The sequence below is a fragment of the Podarcis filfolensis genome, assembly GCF_964270895.1.
Source record: "Podarcis filfolensis genome assembly, chromosome: 9".
Lineage (NCBI taxonomy): Eukaryota > Metazoa > Chordata > Lepidosauria > Squamata > Lacertidae > Podarcis > Podarcis filfolensis.
In genome coordinates, this window is record NC_139610.1 from 72,255,178 (window position 1) to 72,276,594 (window position 21,417).

The 21,417-nt window shown below is 47.5% G+C and overlaps 1 protein-coding gene across 2 annotated transcripts; it reads right to left on the reverse strand.

The window, feature by feature from the left end:
* Positions 1-1,544: 1,544 nt before the first annotated feature.
* LOC310742292 (5-hydroxytryptamine receptor 7-like) lies at positions 1,545-21,079 on the reverse strand. 2 transcript variants are annotated; one of them, XM_083571547.1, is made up of 3 exons: positions 20,136-21,079; positions 13,199-13,725; positions 1,545-2,473 (listed from the first exon to the last, which is right to left on the reverse strand). In XM_083571547.1, the coding sequence occupies exons 2-3, from the start codon at positions 13,708-13,710 to the stop codon at positions 1,702-1,704; spliced, it is 1,284 nt and encodes a 427-aa protein (XP_083427673.1). In that variant the 5' UTR covers positions 13,711-13,725; positions 20,136-21,079; the 3' UTR covers positions 1,545-1,701. The 2 variants fall into 2 exon arrangements, with proteins under 2 accessions (XP_083427673.1, XP_083427672.1); XM_083571546.1 differs by lacking the exon at positions 20,136-21,079 and adding an exon at positions 18,059-18,192.
* Positions 21,080-21,417: the final 338 nt, after the last annotated feature.

The following is a 21,417-nucleotide window of genomic DNA, read 5'->3' on the forward strand; positions in this document are numbered from 1 at the left end:
CTGCATGTAGTCAAACCATGTTTATGCCTGATGGGTATAATGTTGTTTTTGTTTTCTGTACATTGCTTTGGATGCGTGGACATGCATGGTTACCAGACGGCAGCAGAGACTAGCGAAAGAGAGCCAGCAGCTGCTGCGAAATGCGAGAAATGTGGGGAGATTGGGAGGCGTTGGACAGCAAGCTCAGCTGGCAGATGGAAGAGGCTTGTTGAGCCTAATATACTCCAGGCCACCACCTAAGGAATGAAAATATGCATCTCTGATCACAGAATCATAGAACTGTAGAGTTGGAAGGGGCCACAAGGGTCATCTAGTCCAACCCCCTGCAATGCAGGGATCTTTCGCGAAACATGGAGCTCAAACCCACAACCCTGGGGTTAAGAGTCCCTTGCTATACTGACTGAGCTATCCAGCATCAACGCAGGACGTGGCTCTTTGTGGGGAGGCCAGGGAATCGTCAAGGAAGGCAGAGAAGAACTGTGTTCTGCTACCTGTCTACATGGGTGCATATGAGAATGTATTGACTCATTTGGCTTAACACCTTCTGGACTGAACCAATGCTTAGCAGTTGAGCAAATACTATGCTTGTAGCAGGCCCCGGTTCAATTCCTTGCATCTTCAGGTAGAAGGATTGGAGAACAGGAGCTGGGGAAGACCTTTTACTGCTTCAGACCCTGGGGACATGCTGCCAGTCAGAGCAGACATTGCTGGCCAAGATGGACAAACCATCTGGCCTGATAGAAGGCTTTTATCTTATGCTCCACTTCTCTCCGCCATAGTGAGGCACACGGTACTAATGTCAGGTCCCCTGGAAATTTTTGCTCCGTTTCCCTTTCTAGTCAATGGACTAGAAACTTGCCTTTTTGTTTTTATTTCAGATGGGGACAGAGCATCTCAGCATGCTTGGTTCCATACTCAAAATCTAAGTCCTCACTTGGTCAGTGTGTGCACCCATGAAAACAAAGAGCCTTACCTAGAGATCTTGCCTCATCTATGGTCTGTTAACATAAACCGCTTCCTCTCTCTCAGTCCCTAGCGGCTATGACTATCCTTACGGGTCGTACGGTAAGGATAATCGAGGCAAATGAATGCGAAATGCCCTGGACACTCGGGAAGAACTGTATAAATGTTAAGTATTATTATTACATAAGAGCTCCACAGCAGATGTCGTGCCTTCTTCATCCTGGTGACTTCCAGATGTCGTGAGACTCCAACTCCCATCAGCTCCAGCCGGAATGGCCAAAGGTCAGGGGTGATGGGAGTTGAAGTCCAAATTATCTGGAGGGCATCAGGTCAGGGAAAGCTGACCTGGGCCTTCTGTTGAGCATCCTTGCTACTGCCTCTCGGATATACAATTCTCGCTTGGCTTGCCAGCTAATTTCCTTTCCCTTAAAAGGCATTTACTAGGATTTTATAATCTCCTCTCCCCAATTTCCACACATAGGAAAATTATTGAAAGTGGCAAAATATTGTTTCCCCTTTTATACCGCAAACGGCGGCATCTTCCGTAGACTTATTTGCAAAGCTGTCTTTTCCCCCAGAGCTGCAGGAGAACCGCATAATCGTTGCCCTGCTTTGGTGATGCCCATGCAGGTGAGGCCCCAATCCTTGGTGTGGGTGGGCAGCTGCAGGGAGGGTCTGCCTCCCTTAGTGAGCGACCGCAACGCTTTTAAACGCCAACGTCCACATGGGCCCGCAGCCTTAGATGATGCCCTCGTGTTTCTCTGTGGCTTTCAGGGCCTCGTGCATGCTTGCGGCGGACAGCCTGCGGTTGATGTTGCGGTAGCTGCAGCGCAGCAGGTTCCAGAAAGTAGTCCTCAGGTCCCGGTTGAAGAGGGCGTAGATCAAGGGGTTGATGAGGGAGTTGGCGTATCCTAGCCAGAGAAGAGTCCTCTCCAGCCTCAGTGGGATGCAGCTACAGCGGCTGCCGCAGATGAACGGCCGGGCCGTTGACATCAGGAAGAAGGGGAGCCAGCAAAAGGTGAAGGCCCCCACAATGATGCCGAGGGTCCTGGCTGCTTTCTGCTCCCTCTTGAAGATGGAGATGTTCTTCCGGTCTTGGCGGAGGAGTTTGGACAAGGTGGCGCATTGCTCCACGGCCTTGCTCCTCTTGGTGCTATGCTGGCGCCGGACGCCAGGCTCGATGCAGTAGGCTCCATCTGGCTCGTAAGGCCTGGGGAAGTCCATGAATCGGTGTTTCTGAGCGCTGGCCTTGGCTGCCTTGTAGATCCTGTTGTACATGACGAGCATGACGGCCATGGGTATGTAGAAGGCGACGCCGGTGGAGTAGACGGTGTAGCCAAAGTCCTGGCTGATGAGGCACACCCGTTCCACCGTGATGTTCTTTGCCCAGCCAAACAAAGGGGGCAGAGTGATGGAGGCCGAGAGGAGCCAAACGATGAACACCATCTTGGCCATCAGCTTCCCGTCTTGCCTCACGGGATACGTCAGTGGCCGTGTTATTCCCAGGTACCTGGAAAACACCAAGGAAAGGTTGGTAGGTTGGATTTGGCTTCATCAAACCCTTATTAGTCATTAGAAATACAAGGTAAGGTAAAAAGGTAAAGGACCCCTGGACGGTTAAGTCCAGTCAAAGGTGACTGTAATGGTTATATGGGGTTGCTCGTGCGTAAGTTGCCGCCACTCCTGGCTAGGTTGCCTGGTTAAACCTTTTCCTGGCTGGACAGCCCTTCACTTCGTGGCTGTTTCAGTCGCTAGCAGAATCCGTCAGTGGGCGTTTCTTGAACTTCTTCCAGCAAAGAAGTTCTTTGACGCCAAGTCTACGCCTACTTTCCCTGCGCGGAAGTCTTCTGCGCAGGGTGGGTGTGGGTAGCGGAGGACCTGTGCTCTCCCCGCTGGTCTCCGGCGAAGAGTCCTGGAGCCCCCTCTCCGATTCCCCCATCCGCCCCCCTTTATCCCTGGTGTTACGCTGATTTCCTTCCCCAGCTGATGAGTTCCCTCTCTCCCTGCTGGGCCCTTCTCCGGCATCGCTTGGGAGCCTTGCCTCCACTTCTGGCTTCGATGTCAGTTCCCTGACAGTGACTATGGGGTTGTGGTGATCATCTCAATTTTCAGGCTGAGGGAGCCGGCGTTTGTCCACAGACAGCTTTCCGGGTCATGTGGCTGGCATGACTAAACCGCTTCTGGCACAACAGGATACCATGACGGAAAACAGAGCACATGGAAAAGCTGTTTACCTTCCTGCCACAGCGGTACCTATTTATCTACTTGCGCTGGTATGCTTTCGAACTGCTAGGTTGGCAGGAGCTGGGACAGAGCAATGGGAGCTCATCCTACGGGACTGCCTCTCCTGGTATGTCCCACAGAGAAATTTACGGTCTGCAAATAAAAACATCCTGAAGATCCCAGGCCACAGAGAGGTTAGGCTGGCCTCAACTAGAGCCAGGGCTTTCTCGGCCGCGGCTCCAATCTGGTGGAACGCTCTGTCACAAGAGACTAGGGCCCTGCGGGACCTGACATCTTTCCGCAGGGCCTGCAAGACAGAGCTGTTCCACCAGGCCTTTGGTCAGGGCGCAGCCTGACCCCCTCCTCTGGCAATCTGCACAGAATTTTGCTTAATGGTTGCCATCAATTTGATTTTAATTTGATTTTAATTAATTTTATAATGAATATTTTTAGAATGTTGGATTATTTTGATTGTTGTTAGCCGCCCTGAGCCCAGCTTCGGCTGGGGAGGGCGGGATATAAATAAAATTTTATTATTATTATTATTATTATTATTATTATTATTATTATTATCCTGTGGCAGGGATTTGAACTGCTGACTTTCTGATTAGCAAACCCAAGAGGCTCAGGGGTTTAGACCACAGCGCCACCCACGTCCCAATTAGAAATATAGGCCATCATAAAATATCCATATACATTTTTTAAAAATATATATACGAATAAACAGCCATGTAAAAATATGCAATAACAAGGATTTTCGTAACAAACAAATACAGTACCCCCACAGTTTAAAAGGTCATAGATATTTTAATTAGCCAAAGGCCTGGGAGAAGAGGAATATTCTTGCTTGGCACCTAAAGATGTAGAATGAAGGCACCAGATGAGCCTCCCTCGGAGAGCATCCCACAAATGGGGAGCCACCACAGAAAAGGCCTATTCTTGTGTTGCCACCCTCTGGACCTCACATAGAGGAGGCACACAAAGAAGGGCTGCAGAGGATGATCTCAGGGTCCGGCTAGGTTCATGCATGTTGTATGTTGTATACACAAAGGCATGCCTATTTATGCCATATGCCTTTTTTATGCAAATTACTTGACTGGCGAACTGCACTGCAAAATTCGGGGAAGTGTGAATTTTTGAAAGGTGGCCACGTTTCGACTCTCTTGCTATTTCAGAAAGGCGAATTAAGCAGGAACACCTTTAAATGTGACCTGAACGCAATTCCCATCGCTCGCATCACTCCCCGCCACATGGGGCAGAGCCAGTGGTTGAGGTGGAGTCATGTGCTTGTCATGTGCTGCGTCCAGGGTGGATTCAATCCCTGGTCTCTCCAGCCGGTGTCACAGTTATCAGGGATGGGGAAAAGCTCAGTTCTCCCTTCCAAGGAGACGCTGCTCAGGGCTAGGTGGCTCGATGTTCTAACTCAGCAAAACAAAACTCCGCACAGGTCACTTATTCCCTCTGCCCACGACACTGCGGCTGCTGAACTGAGTTTCTTTTGGGCGATGCAAAGTGGGTCACAAATCTTTGCAGCAGTGAACACAGCCACCTTTTAACCACCCTCTCAGGAACCGCCACTAGAACCCACGTGGTAGGGTTTCTCTCTCACTTTTTTCAAAAAAATTACTCTGTTCTAATTACATCTCTTTGGTTACCAGGCAACAAAGTGTGTGCATGTCCTACAGGGGGTCCTGCTAGCTCTTGGAGTTAATGTAAAAATAGCAGGGTCCAGGGTCTGTTGCATAACCACGTTGCGGTGGCAGATCATATGGAGGACTGTTTGCAATTGCTGTAAGGATTTAATCAGCAAAACAGAAATGGGCATGCAGTGTCGTGATCCAGATCCCAGGAAATCTCTATGGCCCCAGAAACCCCTCCAAAGGTGCACTGGGATCTGGGCTGGCCAGGACTGATGAGAGTTGAGGTCTAAAACATCTGGAGGGAGCCGGGCTGAGAGAGCCGGGTTGAGAATAATTTTATTCTAATGGTCTAAATGCTTATTATGTTCATTGTGGAAGAAATGCCGGAATGACTGGATTTAGAAAGTTTAGAAAGGCAAAAGCTACGCAGACATCCTTCTTGGAACAAGAGGTGTGTGGCTATCTCAAACCACCCACCTCAAAAAATAAATTTTAAAAAATTATGTTTATTTAGTTCACAAAAATTATACATCTCTCAGTTGTAAAAAAAACAAAACACCAACCCGCAAAAACAGCCTCAAAGCAGTTCACAAAATAGATAGAGCAACAAAATTATCAATAAGAAAAATTTAAACTTTAACAATGATAATTTAAAACTTTTGAAAAGTTAAGATAATAGACTAAAAATAGATTAAACTTTGGCTGGGGCAACCCAGTCAGATGGGCAGGGTATAAGTAAACAACAACAACTTGCACCAACTATTTAACCATCTGGGTAGGCTTGTCTAAACAAGAAAGTTTTTAGCAGGTGTCAAAAAGAGTGCCTGCCTGATATCAGGAGTCGGGGAGTTCCAAAGGACAGGTGCTGCCACAGTAAAAGACTGAGTTCTTACCAATGAGAAATGGGTTTTATGTGGCACTTGTAACCGTGCCAGTTCCGCCAATTGCAGCAGTCGAGTGGGTGCATGTGGAGCCAGGCGCTCTTGTAGGCAAACTGGTCCCAAGTTGTTAAGCGCTTTGCATGCTAATAGCCCCACCTTAAACCTGGCCCAGTAGCAATTCAGCCACTGGTGCAGGTCTCAGATGGATGTAACAGGCGGACGTTTCTGAGGCTTCGCAGAAAAGAGCACTCGGCTGAAAATTCCTCAGGACGGCAGAGTTTATTTCAGTTCAGTGTTTTTTAAAAAACAGATCCGGATTAGCAGTGCTTCTATCACCAGCAATGAAGTCCCCCTCCTCCATGTACACAGCATCTGGAAGGAGGCCGTGAAAAGACTTGCAAGGGATCGTTAAGTGATTAATTAATCTGTACTTTGATCTGCAGTCGCGTAAGGCTTAGAGAAGGGTGCTGCACGCCTGCTTAAATGCTGTTCAGGGTCTGCTCCAGTTGCTGGGAACAGTGTCGGGTCCTATTTGCTTCGGCGACACCTGCAGGCAGCCAGCACCACTCAGGATTTATTCATTTCAGAGCACGCAGAAGTCCGTCGAGAGACACGTGAGGAGGGGTCGGGTGCCAGACCCACCGACACCCATGCTGAGTCCCCAGGGACCACGTGCGCAAGACATGCAACACACAGAGAGGTGTGGTGGTGTTTGGGGTTTTTTTTCCAATTTTTTTATTGATTTTCCAAATTTATGAACAAACAAACAAACATAAATCCTAACTGTAATAATTCCACTATTGCTAACATTATTGAATGACTTCCTCAAATCCCCCTGGCTGAATTTCAGTGTATAATAATAAATATAATAATAATAATAATAATAATAATAATAATAATAATAATAATAATTTTTATTTATACCCCGCCCTCCCCAGCCAAGGCTGGGCCCAGGGTGGCTAACAAGCAATAATAAAAACAAGTTGAATGAATGCTACTTAAAAACAAGACTAAAATACAACATTAAAATATTGAAACATTAAAATAGTAAGATGCAGCCTCATCACAGGAGGAGAAAGGAAAAAGAAAGAGGGGGAGGGAATCAAATTGGCTCCAAGCCAAAGGCCAGGCGGAACAACTCTGTCTTATAGGCCCTGTGGAAAGAAATCAGATCCTGCAGGGCCCTGGTCTCATGAGGCAGAGCGTTACACCAGGTCGGAGCCAGTGTTGAAAAGGCCCTGGCTCTGGTTGAGGCTAATCTAATTTAGGGCCTGGGACCTCTAGGGTGTTGCTATTTATGGACCTTAAGGTCCTCCGCGGGGCATACCCGGAGAGGCGGTCCGGTAGGTATGAGGGTCCTAGGCCGTGAATTTCAGTGTGTATCATTGTAACAGTTTTCCAAAACTAATTTCTCATAAAATTTACTTAGTCAAGTAACATCTTTCTTTCTTTTCATATTAACTTTAAACATATTGTTCTATAACATTACATATTTAAATCCTAAACTAATCTGGTAATTGCAAGTGTTTCTATTTAAATTATCTTAGCATATTTAGCTAAATAGTCTTTGAATTTCATCCAGTCGTCCTGGTACTCCTCCTCCTTCTGGTCACGGACTCTTCCGGTCAGGTCGGCTAACTCCCAAAAATCCATCATCTTCATCTGCCATTCCTCCGCTGTTGGCACTTCTTGTAATTTCCAGTTCTTGGCTAACAAAATCCTAGAAGCAGTTGTGGCATACAAAAACAATCTAACATCTTTCTTGGGCAATTCCGGACCTATTATTCCAAGAAGGTGTGGTGGTGTTACTCACCCAACCTCCCATCAGTTGCGTCGCTGCTGAGGGGGCATGCGAGGTCGCAGTGGAGCAAATGCACCAGCGGAGCCAATCCTGCACTCCTTCTGGCATGTTGACACTGTACCAACCTCCCTGACTCCTCTCCCCCTCTAACCTCCCAGTAAACAGCAATGATGCAACCGACTGGAGGTCAGGTGAGTGCTGCCATCGCCCCTACGCCATCCACCATCTGCAACGGAGTCAAGTCAGGTGTGCCCAGCCCAAGCCAATGGCGATGGACTTGTTAAGTGCAATTGTTTAATTGACACTGAAATGGGGAATTCCCAAATGTGCATTAATGAAGGCTTGAATGTGGGGATTTTCCACGGGGCTATATCGAATCCCTGCGACGGAATGAGCTCCCTTTGCTCGGTCCCTGCTCCTGCCAACCTAGCAGTTTGAAAGCATGTCAAAGTGTAAGTAGATAAATAGGTACCGCTCTGGCGGGAAGGTAAACGGCGTTTCCGTGCACTGCTTTGGTTCGCCAGAAGCAGCTTAGTCAGGCTGGCCACATGACCCGGAAAAAACTGTCTGCGGACAAACGCCGGCTCTCTCGGCCAGTAAAGCAAGATGAGCGCCGCAGCCCCAGAGTTGTTCACGACTGGACTTAACTGTCAGAGGTCCTTTACCTTTTTTTATATTGACACCAAAGAAAAGACTGAGGTCTAACTGAGTTGGTAACTATTGTTGTTTTCTGCTAGCAAAAATGTGAGTGTTTAACCTTAGATCAAAGGTATTTCAGAGGGATGGATGAAGAGATCAATCACTCGAGCTGGGTTGGCCACCAAATGGGCCATCTCTTTAATGCAGAGGTGAGGAGCCTCAGGCCAAGGGAACAAATGCAGCCCCTTAGATCTCTCTCCCTGGCCTTGCTACAGGGAACCAGGCAGAGGGCCTTCTCGGTGGTGGCACCCGCCCTGTGGAACGCCCTCCCATCAGAAGTCAAAGAGATAAACAACTACCTGACATTTACAAGATATCTGAAGGCAGCCCTGTTCAGGGAAGTTTTTAATGTGTGACATTTTGATGTATTTTTAATCCTTGTTGGAAACAGCCCAGAGTGGCTGGGGAAACCCAGCCAGATGGGCAGGGTACAAATATTATTATTATTATTATTATTATTATTATTATTATTATTATTATTATTATTACCTCCTCCCCAAGCCAAACCTCTCATTAGCCTTCCTTCTCACCTTCCTCAAGGGTTTTTGCCTGGCTAGGATTTGTCCTTGAACTCTGATCATATCTCTTCCTTGTTTGGATGGAGGGCAGAGAAAGGGGTGTGAGTATGTGTAGGAACCAGCCTGTTGTACAAAGCTATAAAAAATATTCATTGTGCCACCTGCCTTTGCCTCTGGCCCTCCAAACACTGGCATGTGGCCCTTGGAAGATTGTCCAGAAGGAAAGACAGCCCTCAGGCTGGAAACAGCCCCCCGTCCCTGCTACAAAGGATTTCTGCTTCGTAACCATTCTTTTTTAAAAAACAACAACAACAGGCAGTGATAAATGCGATTGCTGAACCCAGCTTATGTACAATGGGTGCCCTTCACCGAAGAGGCTGCTCCTTTTTATTTCTGTGCATATTTATACTGAAGGGCAGTGCAGACATTTCCAAATAAATAAAATAAATCTCCGCCTCTCAGACTTTATGGCTCCTTCTAACAGGAGCACCAAACATTAAATACGTGCAGTCTGGGATTGCTTTTGAATTCCACACGCCTACCCTTTGCATTCAGAGACGCTGCTGCTGTAACTTGCACAATTAACTTTAAGTGTCTGCTTCCTAATTCTGCTCAGATTTCTTTCCTTTGTTTTTGTTTCAAAGATAGAAAGTTGCACAGACAAGGAATTAAGTGCACAGACTGGGGGGGGGGAGAAGAACAGGGTATTTTAAAAGCATCAAGGGATAGCTGTACAGTGCGGTGCAGAGTGCCAGACTAGGACCCGGGAGAGACACTAGTTCAAATCCCCACTTAGGCACGAAGCTCATGGGGTGACCTCAGCCTAACCTACCTCACAAGATTGTTGTGGGGATTAAGAGAGGAGGGAGAGGTCCATGCGTACCCCCCTTTTGCTCCTTGGACAAGTGGGATATAAATACCGCAAAGAAACAAATTCATTATCTTGGCAGATTTGGTTTGGATTTACAGTAGTGAGGCCCCCTTGGCTTCTAGACTTCCAGACCGTTTTGTAGGTGGGATTCAAGCGCTTACCAGAAAATTCAGGATGTAAAATTAAAGTGGTTTGTGTGCTCTTGCACCATAAACTGCTTTCAAGCCCCTCCCCAATCCCCCCCCCCCGGTAAGAAAAGCAATGGAAAAAGGCACTATGGCTTGACACAATCTTTCCACCAAGACATCATGATGAACAACAGATGTTGCAACACCCATCCATAGCCTTTGTACAAGCAAATCAGGGTAAATGCTCAATGAACAGGTTGTTTGGACGCAACGTGGCTCAGTTGAAATGGGCTTAAATTTGTGGTATAGGCATTTCCTAGTGGTGCAAGGCTGTACTAGACCACGGTGGTCCAACACACATACAGCCCTTTTTTGGCAGTCCTCGGCAACATTTGACTCCCAGCCCTCGCACGGCCTTCTCAAAGCTGGACAAACTTTGGGAAGGAGGCAACAAAGCAAAATATGGCCCATGGCTTCTGTGTCAAAGTACTGTACTCTCAAAGTATTGACGTGTGCATAGGGGAAAGCTGCATTCAAATTTTTGATGAATTTTTGTGCAGACCCCTTAAAAATCAATCAATGGGGTCACTGTGCCCCTGAAGGACCAGGTGCACAGTCTGGGAGTTATTTTGGACTCACAGGTGTCCATGAAGGCACAGGTTAATTCTGTGTCCAGGGCGGCTGTCTACCAGCTCCATCTGGTACACAGGCTGAGACCCTCCCTGCCCGCGGACTGTCTTGCCAGAGTGGTGCATGCTCTGGTTATCTCCCGCTTGGACTACTGCAATGAGCTCTACATGGGGCTACCTTTCAAGGTGACCCAGAAACTGCAATTAATCCAGAATGTGGCAGCTAGACTGGTGACTGGGGGCAGCCACCAAGACCACATAACACCGATCCTGAGAGATCTGCATTGGCTCCCAGTACGTTTCCAAGCACAATTCAAAATGTTGGTGCTGACCTTTAAAGCCCTAAATGGCCTCGGTCCAGTATACCTGAAGGAGTGTCTCCACCTCCATTGTTCAGCCCGGACACTGAGATCCAGCGCCGAGGGCCTTCTGGCGGTTCCCTCATTGGGAGAAGTGAGGTTACAGGGAACCAGACAGAGGGCCTTATTGGTAGTGGCGCCCGCCCTGTGGAATGCCCTCCCTTCAGATGTGAAGGAAATACACAGCTATTTTCTCTTTAAAAGACATCCGAAGGCAGCTCTGTTTAGGGAAGTTTTTAATATTTAATGCTGTATTGTTTTTACACTGGAAGCCGCCCAGAGTGGCTGGGGAAACTCAGCCAGATGAGAAGGGTATAAATAATAAATTATTATTATTATTATTATTATTATTATTATTATTATTATTATCATCAGTTTTCCCCCTCTCAACGTTCTGCAGGCACTGAGTACATGCCATCTTCATTGGGCTGTTTTGTTTTTTGGAGGGGTAATGTTCTACAGATTCTCCTCGCTCCTACATCTGCAAGTCTCTGATTCCCCGCAAGCCTGCCGGCATCTCCCTGTGGCTGTTTCTCACTACATAAATAAAGACACTCAGACAACTGAATTGGTTAGACTATTGGGTGACCTCCGTCAGGAAATGTCACCTTTAGGCCACGCATGCCATCCTCTTAATTTCCCTGTACTGCAGTGAGAAACTTAGACAGAGTTTCACTTGCAGTTTATTACAGAGTGCACCAGATAATGACAGTGATTCTAAATAATCGGCCTGGTTAAGGTTTTCTGTATGCACGACATGTGCTCTGCCTCTAAGCAATGGCTCTGCCCATCTGAATTCAATCTTCACGCATCCTCGTACTGTTCCCAATCCAGCAAAAGGATCTGAATGCAAAGGCTGCACACCCACATCCACGATCATCATCCATAGGGTAGTTGCTTATTTAGCAGTGCTCCTTCAATAGGAGCGGGTGGCGCTGTGGGTTAAACCACAGAGCCTAGGACTTGCCGATCAGAAGGTTGGCGGTTCAAATCCCTGCGACGGGGTGAGCTCCTGTTTCTCAGTCCCTGCTCCTGCCAACCTAGCAGTTCGAAAGCACATCAAACGTTCAAGTAGATAAATAGGTACCGCTCCAGCGGGAAGGTAAACGGCGTTTCTGTGCGCTGCTCTGGTTAGCCAGAAGCGACTTAGTCATGCTGGCCACATAACCCGGAAGCTGTCTGCGGACAAACGCCGCCTCCCTCTGCCTATAGAGTGAGATGAGCGCGCAACCCCAGAGTCGGTCACGACTGGACCTAATGGTCAGGGGTCCCTTTACCTTTACCTTCAATAGCATACATTTCACGTTCAGCAGCAAGAAATTACCATTGACCATGGGTGGTATCCAACATGCTCGTTCTGTTCATGCAAGGATTTGTAGGCATAAAATGGAACCTCACCCCTACTTCTTCCCCTGAGTGCACTCCATGCCCTCTCCAAATTTGCATCATAAAGGTGTTTTTTTTGGGGGGGAGAGTGCACAGGAGGAGGAGAAGGGAGAAAATTCCTTCACACAAGGGCAAATCCTTGCGCCGGCAGAACAAGTTGCGTAGCAAATGCTCTAGCCGGGGGTTTCCTGTTTTGATCTAGATCTAGACTTTTCTCAACTCCCATCATCCCTAGCTAGCAGGAACAGTGGTCAGGAGATGGTGGGAATTGTAGTCCAACGACATCTGGGGACCCAGGGTTGAGAAAAGCTGGTCTAGATGACCTGCAAAGGCCACATGCACACTGTGGGATGTGAAACACAAGAGCAGTCAAGTACAACATTCCTAGAGTGAGTATGTTTACACATGGGGAAGAATGTTTGTCCAGCCAGCAGGTAAACTTCCTGTTTCCTTCTGGGCTGGGACAGACTTCCTCTGCATGTGACTAGAGGTGGGCGTGGCCTCACCTGTGCAGGTAACAACAAAAGCACAGGGCAGGGCAGCCATCTCTCTCTCTGTGACTACATGCATCGAAGAAGCAACATCTGCTTAGCCAAAGATGCTCTCTTGGCTTCAGCCAAGAGAGGACAAAGGGACTGTCTTCTTATGAGATAGTTTCCAGGTAAATGTTGCTTTTCTAAGCTAAGTCTGCCTTCTGGGATCCAACTGTGAGCAGAATGTGAGTAAACTCTTTATACTTTTATAGAAGACTGTGTCGTGTCTTATCTTTTATGAGGGAATAAGGGGAAAATACCAGAACAGTTATAGAGGCTTTAGTGAGCCTGAGCAAACGCATCTGCTGTGAGTTTAAAAGGGGGACTGTTACTCTGCTAAATTGTGAACTTGTTAACACAAGTTGGGAAGGCTATAATAAAACAATATGTCCTCTCCTGCATCCCTGAACATTCCCACAACAATCCAATGATTCTATGAACCTGGACAGTCTCTTCTCTGTTTTCTGCCCCTGCTGCTGTTTCCACTGAACATTTCTACACGCATACGCACACAAACACACACAATTCTGTGAGCCTATGATTCATAAAGCAGGAGACCATCCTTACCAGTCCACGCTGATGACGCAGAGCGTCATGATGGATGCCGTGCAGCACATGACGTCCATGGCAATGAAGACATTGCAGAAGACCTCCCCAAAGAGCCATTCCCCTCCCACCAGGTCGGTGATAATGACGAAGGGCATGACGGCAAAGGCCACAGACAAGTCAGCCGCAGCCAAGGAGACCACCAGGTAGTTGGACGGCTGGCGGAGCTTTTTGACGATGCATACGGAGATGACGACCAAGCTGTTGCCCGCAATGGTCAGCAGAGTGATGACCGAGAGGACCGTCCCGATGATGACCTTCTCGGTGTCCCCGTACAGCAGTATATCCTCCCCGCAGTCTGTGGCGTTGGTGTCATTGGCGGGCAGCAGGAGGTCTGGCTCAGGGGGCGCGGAGGGTCCTTCAGGCATGAATGGAGCTGAGGGTGACTTCCGGGTGGAATACTCCTGACCCAAATCCTCCACGACGAGAAGATGCTGTTCCAAAAACGGGCTGGGGCCGATCCTGACCAACATGCTTCGAGCAGACCGCTGTGTGGAGAAGAGACATGAGCTTATTATTATTTCAGGCCAATTGCTTCAGCTGCAAAAAAATAAATAAAACAAACCTCCGGCACGTTAGACGCAGCAAATGGAGACTGATGCAAATTCGCAGATGTGTGCTTTGTCTGTTTCCCTACCGATGCGCTCAGATGCTCTCCCACTTGGAAATAAAATGCAGCACTCGGATACAGAAATTATCAGGGCCGGCCCTAACGTTAGGTCAATTGATTCGGCTGCCTCTGGCAACAGATGCTGGTGTGCCTAGGAGAGGGGTTATTCCTGGCCATCCCTGCTGAGCTGAGATGCTCTTAAGCTCACCAGTTGCCTCAGGGGTAGGGTGGGGACCCTGTCTCATTGCCGGTGTTGAAATATGAGTTAACTTCCACTCTTGTCCCCTACGTAGAATAAGGGGAGGACATCTGGCCTACTCCTTCGGGTAGTGATAAAGCTGGATATCAAATCCAAACTCTTCTTCTTTGCTTTAAGGTAATGGTAAAGGGACCCCTGATCGTTCGGTCCAGTCGTGACCGACTCTGGGGTTGCGGCACTCATCTCGCTTTATTGGCCGAGGGAACCGGCGTACAGCTTCTGGGTCATGTGGTCAGCATGACTAAGCCGCTTCTGGCGAACCAGAGCAGCGCACGGAAACACCGTTTACCTTCCCACCGGAGCGGTACCTATTTATCTACTTGCACTTGGACCTGCTTTCAAACTGCTAGGTTGGCAGGAGCTGGGACCGAGCAACGGAAGCTCACCCCGTCGCGGGGATTCGAACCGCCAACCTTCTGATCAGCAAGTCCTAGGCTCTGTGGTTTAACCTACAGCACCACCTGCATCCCATTTCTTTGCTTTAGGCAACATAAAATCTTGAACCAGCCATAAACCCCATTCACACACACTGCCCACCTGCCACTCTCATAGACACACGGTCTGAGGCAGTCTTTGCCAACCTGGTGCCCTCTAGCTGATTTGGACTACAGCTACCAGGGAGCAGGGAGCATTGAAGGGCACCAAGTTGGGCAGAAGCTAGTTTAAGAGTTCACCAGTGGTGGAACTGTGGCCTTTCCCACCACACCAGTTGTTCCCGGACTCTATGGGCGGAGAATCCTTGACACTTCGAAGCAGTTGGGAAACGTTTGTGAGCATTCCATGACACCCCAGCAGCTTAACCAAACAGCTGATTTCAGCCAACTCTATCTAGTTCTCTCACCAGCTCATAGCTAGGGAGGTTTGAAAGACCGCAGCCTGCCTTGATCTGATGGAGGAGATGGAAAGTTGGCAAAAGCATTTCTGCGGATCTGTGAGTTGCATGCTTTATATACTGCAGACTAACTTCTGCAGGCAAAAATTACCCAATTTCAGGATGCACAGCGACTAAGAGAATAAATAGTTAAGACAGCTTGTGTAAGCATAGTTATCAGTCTCCTTTTCAACCCTTATTCTTCGCCATCTCCTTTCTAAATATATATTCTATGTTTCCCCAAGTGCAGTTCAAGCATAATGAAACGGGCACAGTAAAATATAAGGCTGTTAAGCTGAATTACCCACTGGTCCATTAATAAAACTGGCATAAATCTGCAAATGTTTGAAAAGAATTGTCCTAAAGCAAAAAAGAGAGGCGTGCTTTCTTTGCTAGATGATGATCTCATAGCAGGTATCACCTTCCAAGAAGTGGCATTTAATCCTTCGTCAAAGAGAAGAGGCATGTTGCTTTTAAGACAGTACTTGCCACCTGCAATTCTTATAAGTCCTTTTATTAAAAATAATATTTTTTTAAAAAAAATAATCTGCTGCCTACAGCATCTTTTTAGTAGATCGGAAGTGCCTTAAATTGCTAAATCGTGCTGATGAATCATTTAGATATTATAGCTGCACTAATATTATCAGGAAGATTTATTCTATGTAGTCGTTACAATATGAATCGGCTCTTCTACACTGCGGAGAGCTGAGTGCAAATTCTGATGTGCAACCGGGTGGTCAGCAATCATTTGGGCCTACCGTTTTCCTGATTCACTGTTACAGCCTTCCCCAGCCGAGTTGCCCTCTAGTTGTTGTAGAACTATAACTCCTGCCAGCCCCAGTCGCCATGGCCATTGTGATGGGAATTGTAGTACAAAATATCTGGAAGGTTGGGAAAGGGTGCTGCTGAATCCACCCCAACAAATCTCCTCACTAAAGGATCACTCTCTTTATTAATATTGTTTGCTTCGGAAATATGAACACTGGCAGGGCACAAATTCTGAGGCCGGACCCTTCCCCTGAAAACAACATATTTTTGCAGCGTTAGTCAATATGGCACCCTTCAGGTGTCCTTGGACTACTTCTCCCATGATTCCATGCTACCGGGGGTTAGAATCATAGAATCATAGAATCATAGAGTTGGAAGAGACCACAAGGGCCATCGAGTCCAACCCCCTGCCAAGCAGGAAACACCATCAGAGCACTCCTGACATATGGTTGTCAAGCCTCTGCTTAAAGACTTCCAAAGAAGGAGACTCCACCACACTCCTTGGCAGCAAATTCCATTGTCGAACAGCTCTTACTGTCAGGAAGTTCTTCCTAATGTTTAGGTGGAATCTTCTTTCTTGTAGTTTGGATCCATTGCTCCGTGTCCGCTTCTCTGGAGCAGCAGAAAACAACCTTTCTCCCTCCTCTATGTGACATCCTTTTATATATTTGAACATGGCTATCATATCACCCCTTAACCTCCTCTTCTCCAGGGTTGATGGAAGTTGAACAGGCAACTCCCCATTCATGCTCATTCAAGGCGCACACAACCGCGCATGCGTGCATCGCTGTGAACCTGGAAGTGGCATGAAAAGGGGCAAAAACAGCCCCAAAAGGAATGGCAGATGAAGATGATGGACTTTTCGGAGCTAGCCGACCTGACTGGAAGAGTCCGCGACCAGGAGGAGGAGGAGTACCAGGACGACTGGATGAAATTCAAAGACTATTTCGTTAAATATGCTAAGATAACTTAATTGGACAAACTTGCAAATACCAGATAGGCTTAGGATTTAAATATGTGATGTTAGAGAATAATATGTTTAAAGTTAAAATGGAAAGGAAAGGAAGAAAGATGTTAAGTGACTAAGTTAATTTTATGAGAAAATTGGTTTTGGAAAATTGTTACAAAGATATACAATGAAACTCAGCCAGGGGGATTCGAGGAAGCCATTTAACAATGTTACTAAGATTGGATTAAGTATAGTTAAGATACATGTTTGTTTGTTTAAAATTCTGGAAAATCAATAAAATAAAAAAAATCGGGGGGGGGGGACAGCCCCGGAAGATTGTGGAAACAGCAAAAACAGAAATCCTACAAGCCCTTGCCCCAGCCTTTGAGCAGTGGCGTAGCTAGTCGCTCGGGTGCCCGGGGCTACGCACGTGCCCTGCAACTGGGGGCGGAGCAAGCCACCCATGGGGGGCGGGGCAAGCTGCCCGTGGGGGCAGGGCGGGCCAAGCCTCCCCCTCAGCTGTAGGACAGCTGAGGTGGTGGGCAGACGCAAGCCCTGCGCTGCTCGAAAAAGCAGTGCAGAACTTGAAGGCAGTCCGCCAACCGCCTCCCCCTCAGGAGAGGCACGTGGCTCAGGCACGATGCAGGCCCCGCGGTCTGGCACCCAGTGCCCCCCACCTCACCTAGCTACGCCTCTGGATTAGGCAGATTTATGGAGGAGAAGGCTGTCAAAGGCTGCTAGTCATAAAGGCTGTGCTCTGACTGCAAAGTGGAGGCAGCAATGCTTCTGGTTTTTGGAAATCACTTGAGGGGAGAGTGCTCCTGCCGTGGCGTAGGAAGAGGGGGGTGAGGCAGGTGCAGGAATTATTATTTTTCAAAAACACATATTTTTGCCATTTTGTTACCCCCTCAGTGATGACACCTGGGGCGACCCGCACCCACTGCACCCCCCTTCCTACGCCACTGCCTTTGAGGTCTGTGGAGAGTTGGAGTTTGAGCAAGGAGATAAGATAGAACTTTATTCGCATTAGCCAATGGCCATAGCAACAGTAAAACATTACAGTATACGCAGAAAAGGGAATTTGATATAAGAGCACAATTTAAAGTCTTGAATCAGCCATCAGTTAGTGGCCCGTATTCTGATTCCCCTGCTATGAACCTAGCAACCTTTGAGCAAGGAGGCTTGGAGGGAGCGAATGTGATGGAGTTTGGTGGACTTGGTAAGGGCTGTTGGTTTTTCAAAAAAGAGGTTTTCAAGGGTTTCCAGATGTTTAGAGGGTGCTTGCGGGCTTTTCCAATGGTGCTCCAGATATACACAATTTCACTGAGATGTGTGCTGCCTCAGAACATAATACCCCACATTACCTCACGTGTAATCCAACAACATCTGGAAGGTAGCATTCTGGCTACCCCAGTTTTATAGCATCAGGTAATGGGCACAATCCAAATGGACATTCTCTACTGTGTTTTTACACCATAAAAACAATGCTGGGGCAGAGAAGCCAACAGAACCAATGATAGACAGAGATGGAGCCAGTGACAGGTAGAACCAATTAATTCTACATTTCCCCCCGTGCTTCTCCTTGCAAAAACGAGACTAAGGAGGAGAAGGGAACAGGCAAGATCATCCTCTGGGCTGGTCGAAAGAAGGCAGGCAGGTTTGGAAGAATCAAGGCTGATGTTTGTGGGGCAGTGACCCGTTTGCATTAATGGACTAGCCTCCACACGCCCTTCTTCCATTTCAAAGGGGCTCGCTTGGGCAAACCTCTGAGTTGGAAGTCACAAGCTTAGGGTCACCCAGCAGTTTCTCCAAGCAAGGTGTTGCCTTTATCTCAGATCCATTTTCCCCCCCTGTTTCCTTTGCAGGTACCTCTTCAAAACCAGCATTTGGGTCACCGGTGGCTGGAGCGGAAGGTGGCAGAAATGGCCTGGTCCCATTCATTGCTGATTTTAGAAGACTTCAAAAGGTGGAGGGAGAATATGATTTGCTGGAGTGAGAAGGGATGTCACTTGTGGATTTCGTTAAGGGAACTCCCCACCCCCCACATTCTTTCTTCTCTAATTAGGGAACTAGATTAAATGTTGTAGCCAAGTCCCTGGGAAGGGATGTGGGAAGGAGCTGGAAAGTCTAATATTGGATTGATTTTATGTATTCAAGTGTGAATTCATTGATGCATATTGCAAAGGTACACACACACAATTATCCTTTAGCAAAATAGCCCAAGACATCCGAGTTGTTCAGATAATCAGAAGTACAGATAAATCAAATTGGTGAGTTAAAATTTAGAGAGAGAGAGAAAGAGATTATCATGACAGACAATGAATTCTAATCATCAAGAAGTTCCGAAAACTGAGCAGTGGCAATAAGGCTTCTAATCTAGCACGCAAACATAATTATGTTCATAGCTCTCACGGTATCCCTTCCTCAACTTTTTTCTGCCTTTCACCCACATCCTGGTATTTACACTGGAAGGTCCTTGAGACCAGGGACCTCATTTTACACAAATGCTACTGTGCAAGTATTAAACAATATGCCCTCTATTTAACAAGGTTTGCATTGAGGAACTCAATGGCCATATATAGCCTAGAAGAGCCTTCCTTGACTTGGTGCACCCCCTATGCTTAGACTACACCCACCAGTCCCAGCTGATGGGAGTTGTAGTACAAAACAACTGGCAAGCTCTAGGTGGGGGAAACTGGCCTACCACAGCCAGCAGCTGAATAAAATGATATTTAGGGACACCGTCTGAAGGCAACAGGGATGGGCTGCCAACCGCAGAGAGGGCATTTGAACTTGGCAGCAAACAAGTCTAGATTGGACGTCTTCAGCCAACGTGAGATCTAGCAAAGGTTTGATTTGCAAGTGGGATGTGTAGGAGAGTGGGAGCTTGTGGGGGTCAGACTTTAGGACCTTTAGGTGCCCCGCTTCTCTTAAGAGAGTTGGCATTCCCAACAGACGTTGGCACTCCCAATAGACATCGCTCTCCCAAATCCCATCTCTTTAAACACCACAGATGCTTGGACCATTTTAGATTTCATGCGCGCCACGCATGCAAAGCATTGAGGCAGTGCAACAACCTCTGCACCCCACAGAGTCGTCCTGAACTGCAACATCACCCCAGGTTAGACATCTTCCTGAGTGCCCATTAGTACTTGCATCTCTCTGTCTCATCTCCTTCGGCTGTTAACAATGAATCGGCTGCGCTCTTTCGGAGAGAGATGCATCTTCTCAAAAGTCTCTCTCCTGCCCACTCCCTTTAAAAACCCTTTAAACAAATGCCAAACATCTACTGCAGAAGAAGTACAACTTCTCCCCTCCCCCCCACTGTGCCCTGCAAAATCCCAGGCTGAGATTCGCTTTCTGCACATAGCGCATGAGAGGCTGCCCCTCTGATAACTTCAGATACCCTTCCTGCGAAAGAATGGGAAAAAGAAGTCTCACCTCTAAGGCAGCGAGGAGGGAGAAATGTCAGGCAGGAGGTGGCTTTTGGCTGGTCTCTTGAGATGGACATCTTCTGTCCAGGAGCACAGAGTCCCTTTGCCTTTTTGAAATTGCTGGAGACTCTTCAAGCCTGACTTTCAGTGGTCCAAGCGTTCCCTGAGAAAGATCCAAGAGTGAAAATGATGGTTCCAGGTCGCCAGGTTACATCCTCTGGAGGCTGCTTCTATTTCCCGGGCAAGCTAAGAACTGCCACAGCAGGAGGAGAAGATGCAAAGAGGCAGGCTCCCTCAACTCTCTCTCTCCCCCCTCTCCCCCTCCCCTCCCAAGCATCATTCTGCTGCAGACACACAGAGAGTGGCAAGGAAACACCAGGCGGATCTTGGCGGCGGCTGCAAAAACTCAGGGAGAACAGCCTGGGGGATCTCTTCTCGTTTCCCTGAGCAGAAAGAGAATCTGGGTCTCTCCCATTCCATCCTTCCTTGCCAGGGCATCAGCAACCTGGACTGCTGGAGGCAAGCTGCACGAGGAAGGAAACGAGCCTTGTCAGGGCTGCAAGAATTGCCACGAAGGTGCAATCGATTCTGTCACACTTCTTTTGCTGGTTTTTTCGAGGGAGCATCGAGAAAAGCCCAGTGGAGACGCCTTGCAGGAACCTCGCTGGAGCGAATGGTGGTAGCCGGCGGTTAAAGTCTTTCATCTGCAAGTAAACCAAGACCTGCAATTGTTTCCTTTCAGCCAGACTAAAAATATACCTTCTTTATATGAGAACCCTTTCTTTATATATTGAAGTCTACACGGATCATCTGAACAAGCAACCCCAAACCTAAAAAGGATGACTTCATTAGTTAAGATTTGGGAGCTGGTTAATTGGATCACGGTTATCACCATAACAAAACCTCAGCATTGCAAAATGAAAAGTTTTCAGTCGTGAGAAACCTGCTATGGATATATAGAGCATTTCTGCATCATCAAATATTATTTAAAATTTAAAGGTCCCCCCCTTACAATGTTATTTTAGATGTCGTCCCCCCCCCGCTTATGTCTGAATATATGGGTTTTACACCCTTCCCCCCTTTTAAAATTATGATTTTTAAATGTATGTATATATTCTATCGCTAATAATATTGTGCAAAGTGTAAACTTTTCCAAAGTGTCAGGAAAAAAGAGGATCTTGTAAAACCTGAGCTGTATTGTCAAATTTCTCTCCTGGCTACCTCTACTGCAGGACTGAATCTAAGCCAGGCCTGTGTTCGAGGCCTGTGGTGCTCAGTGCTGAAAGTCA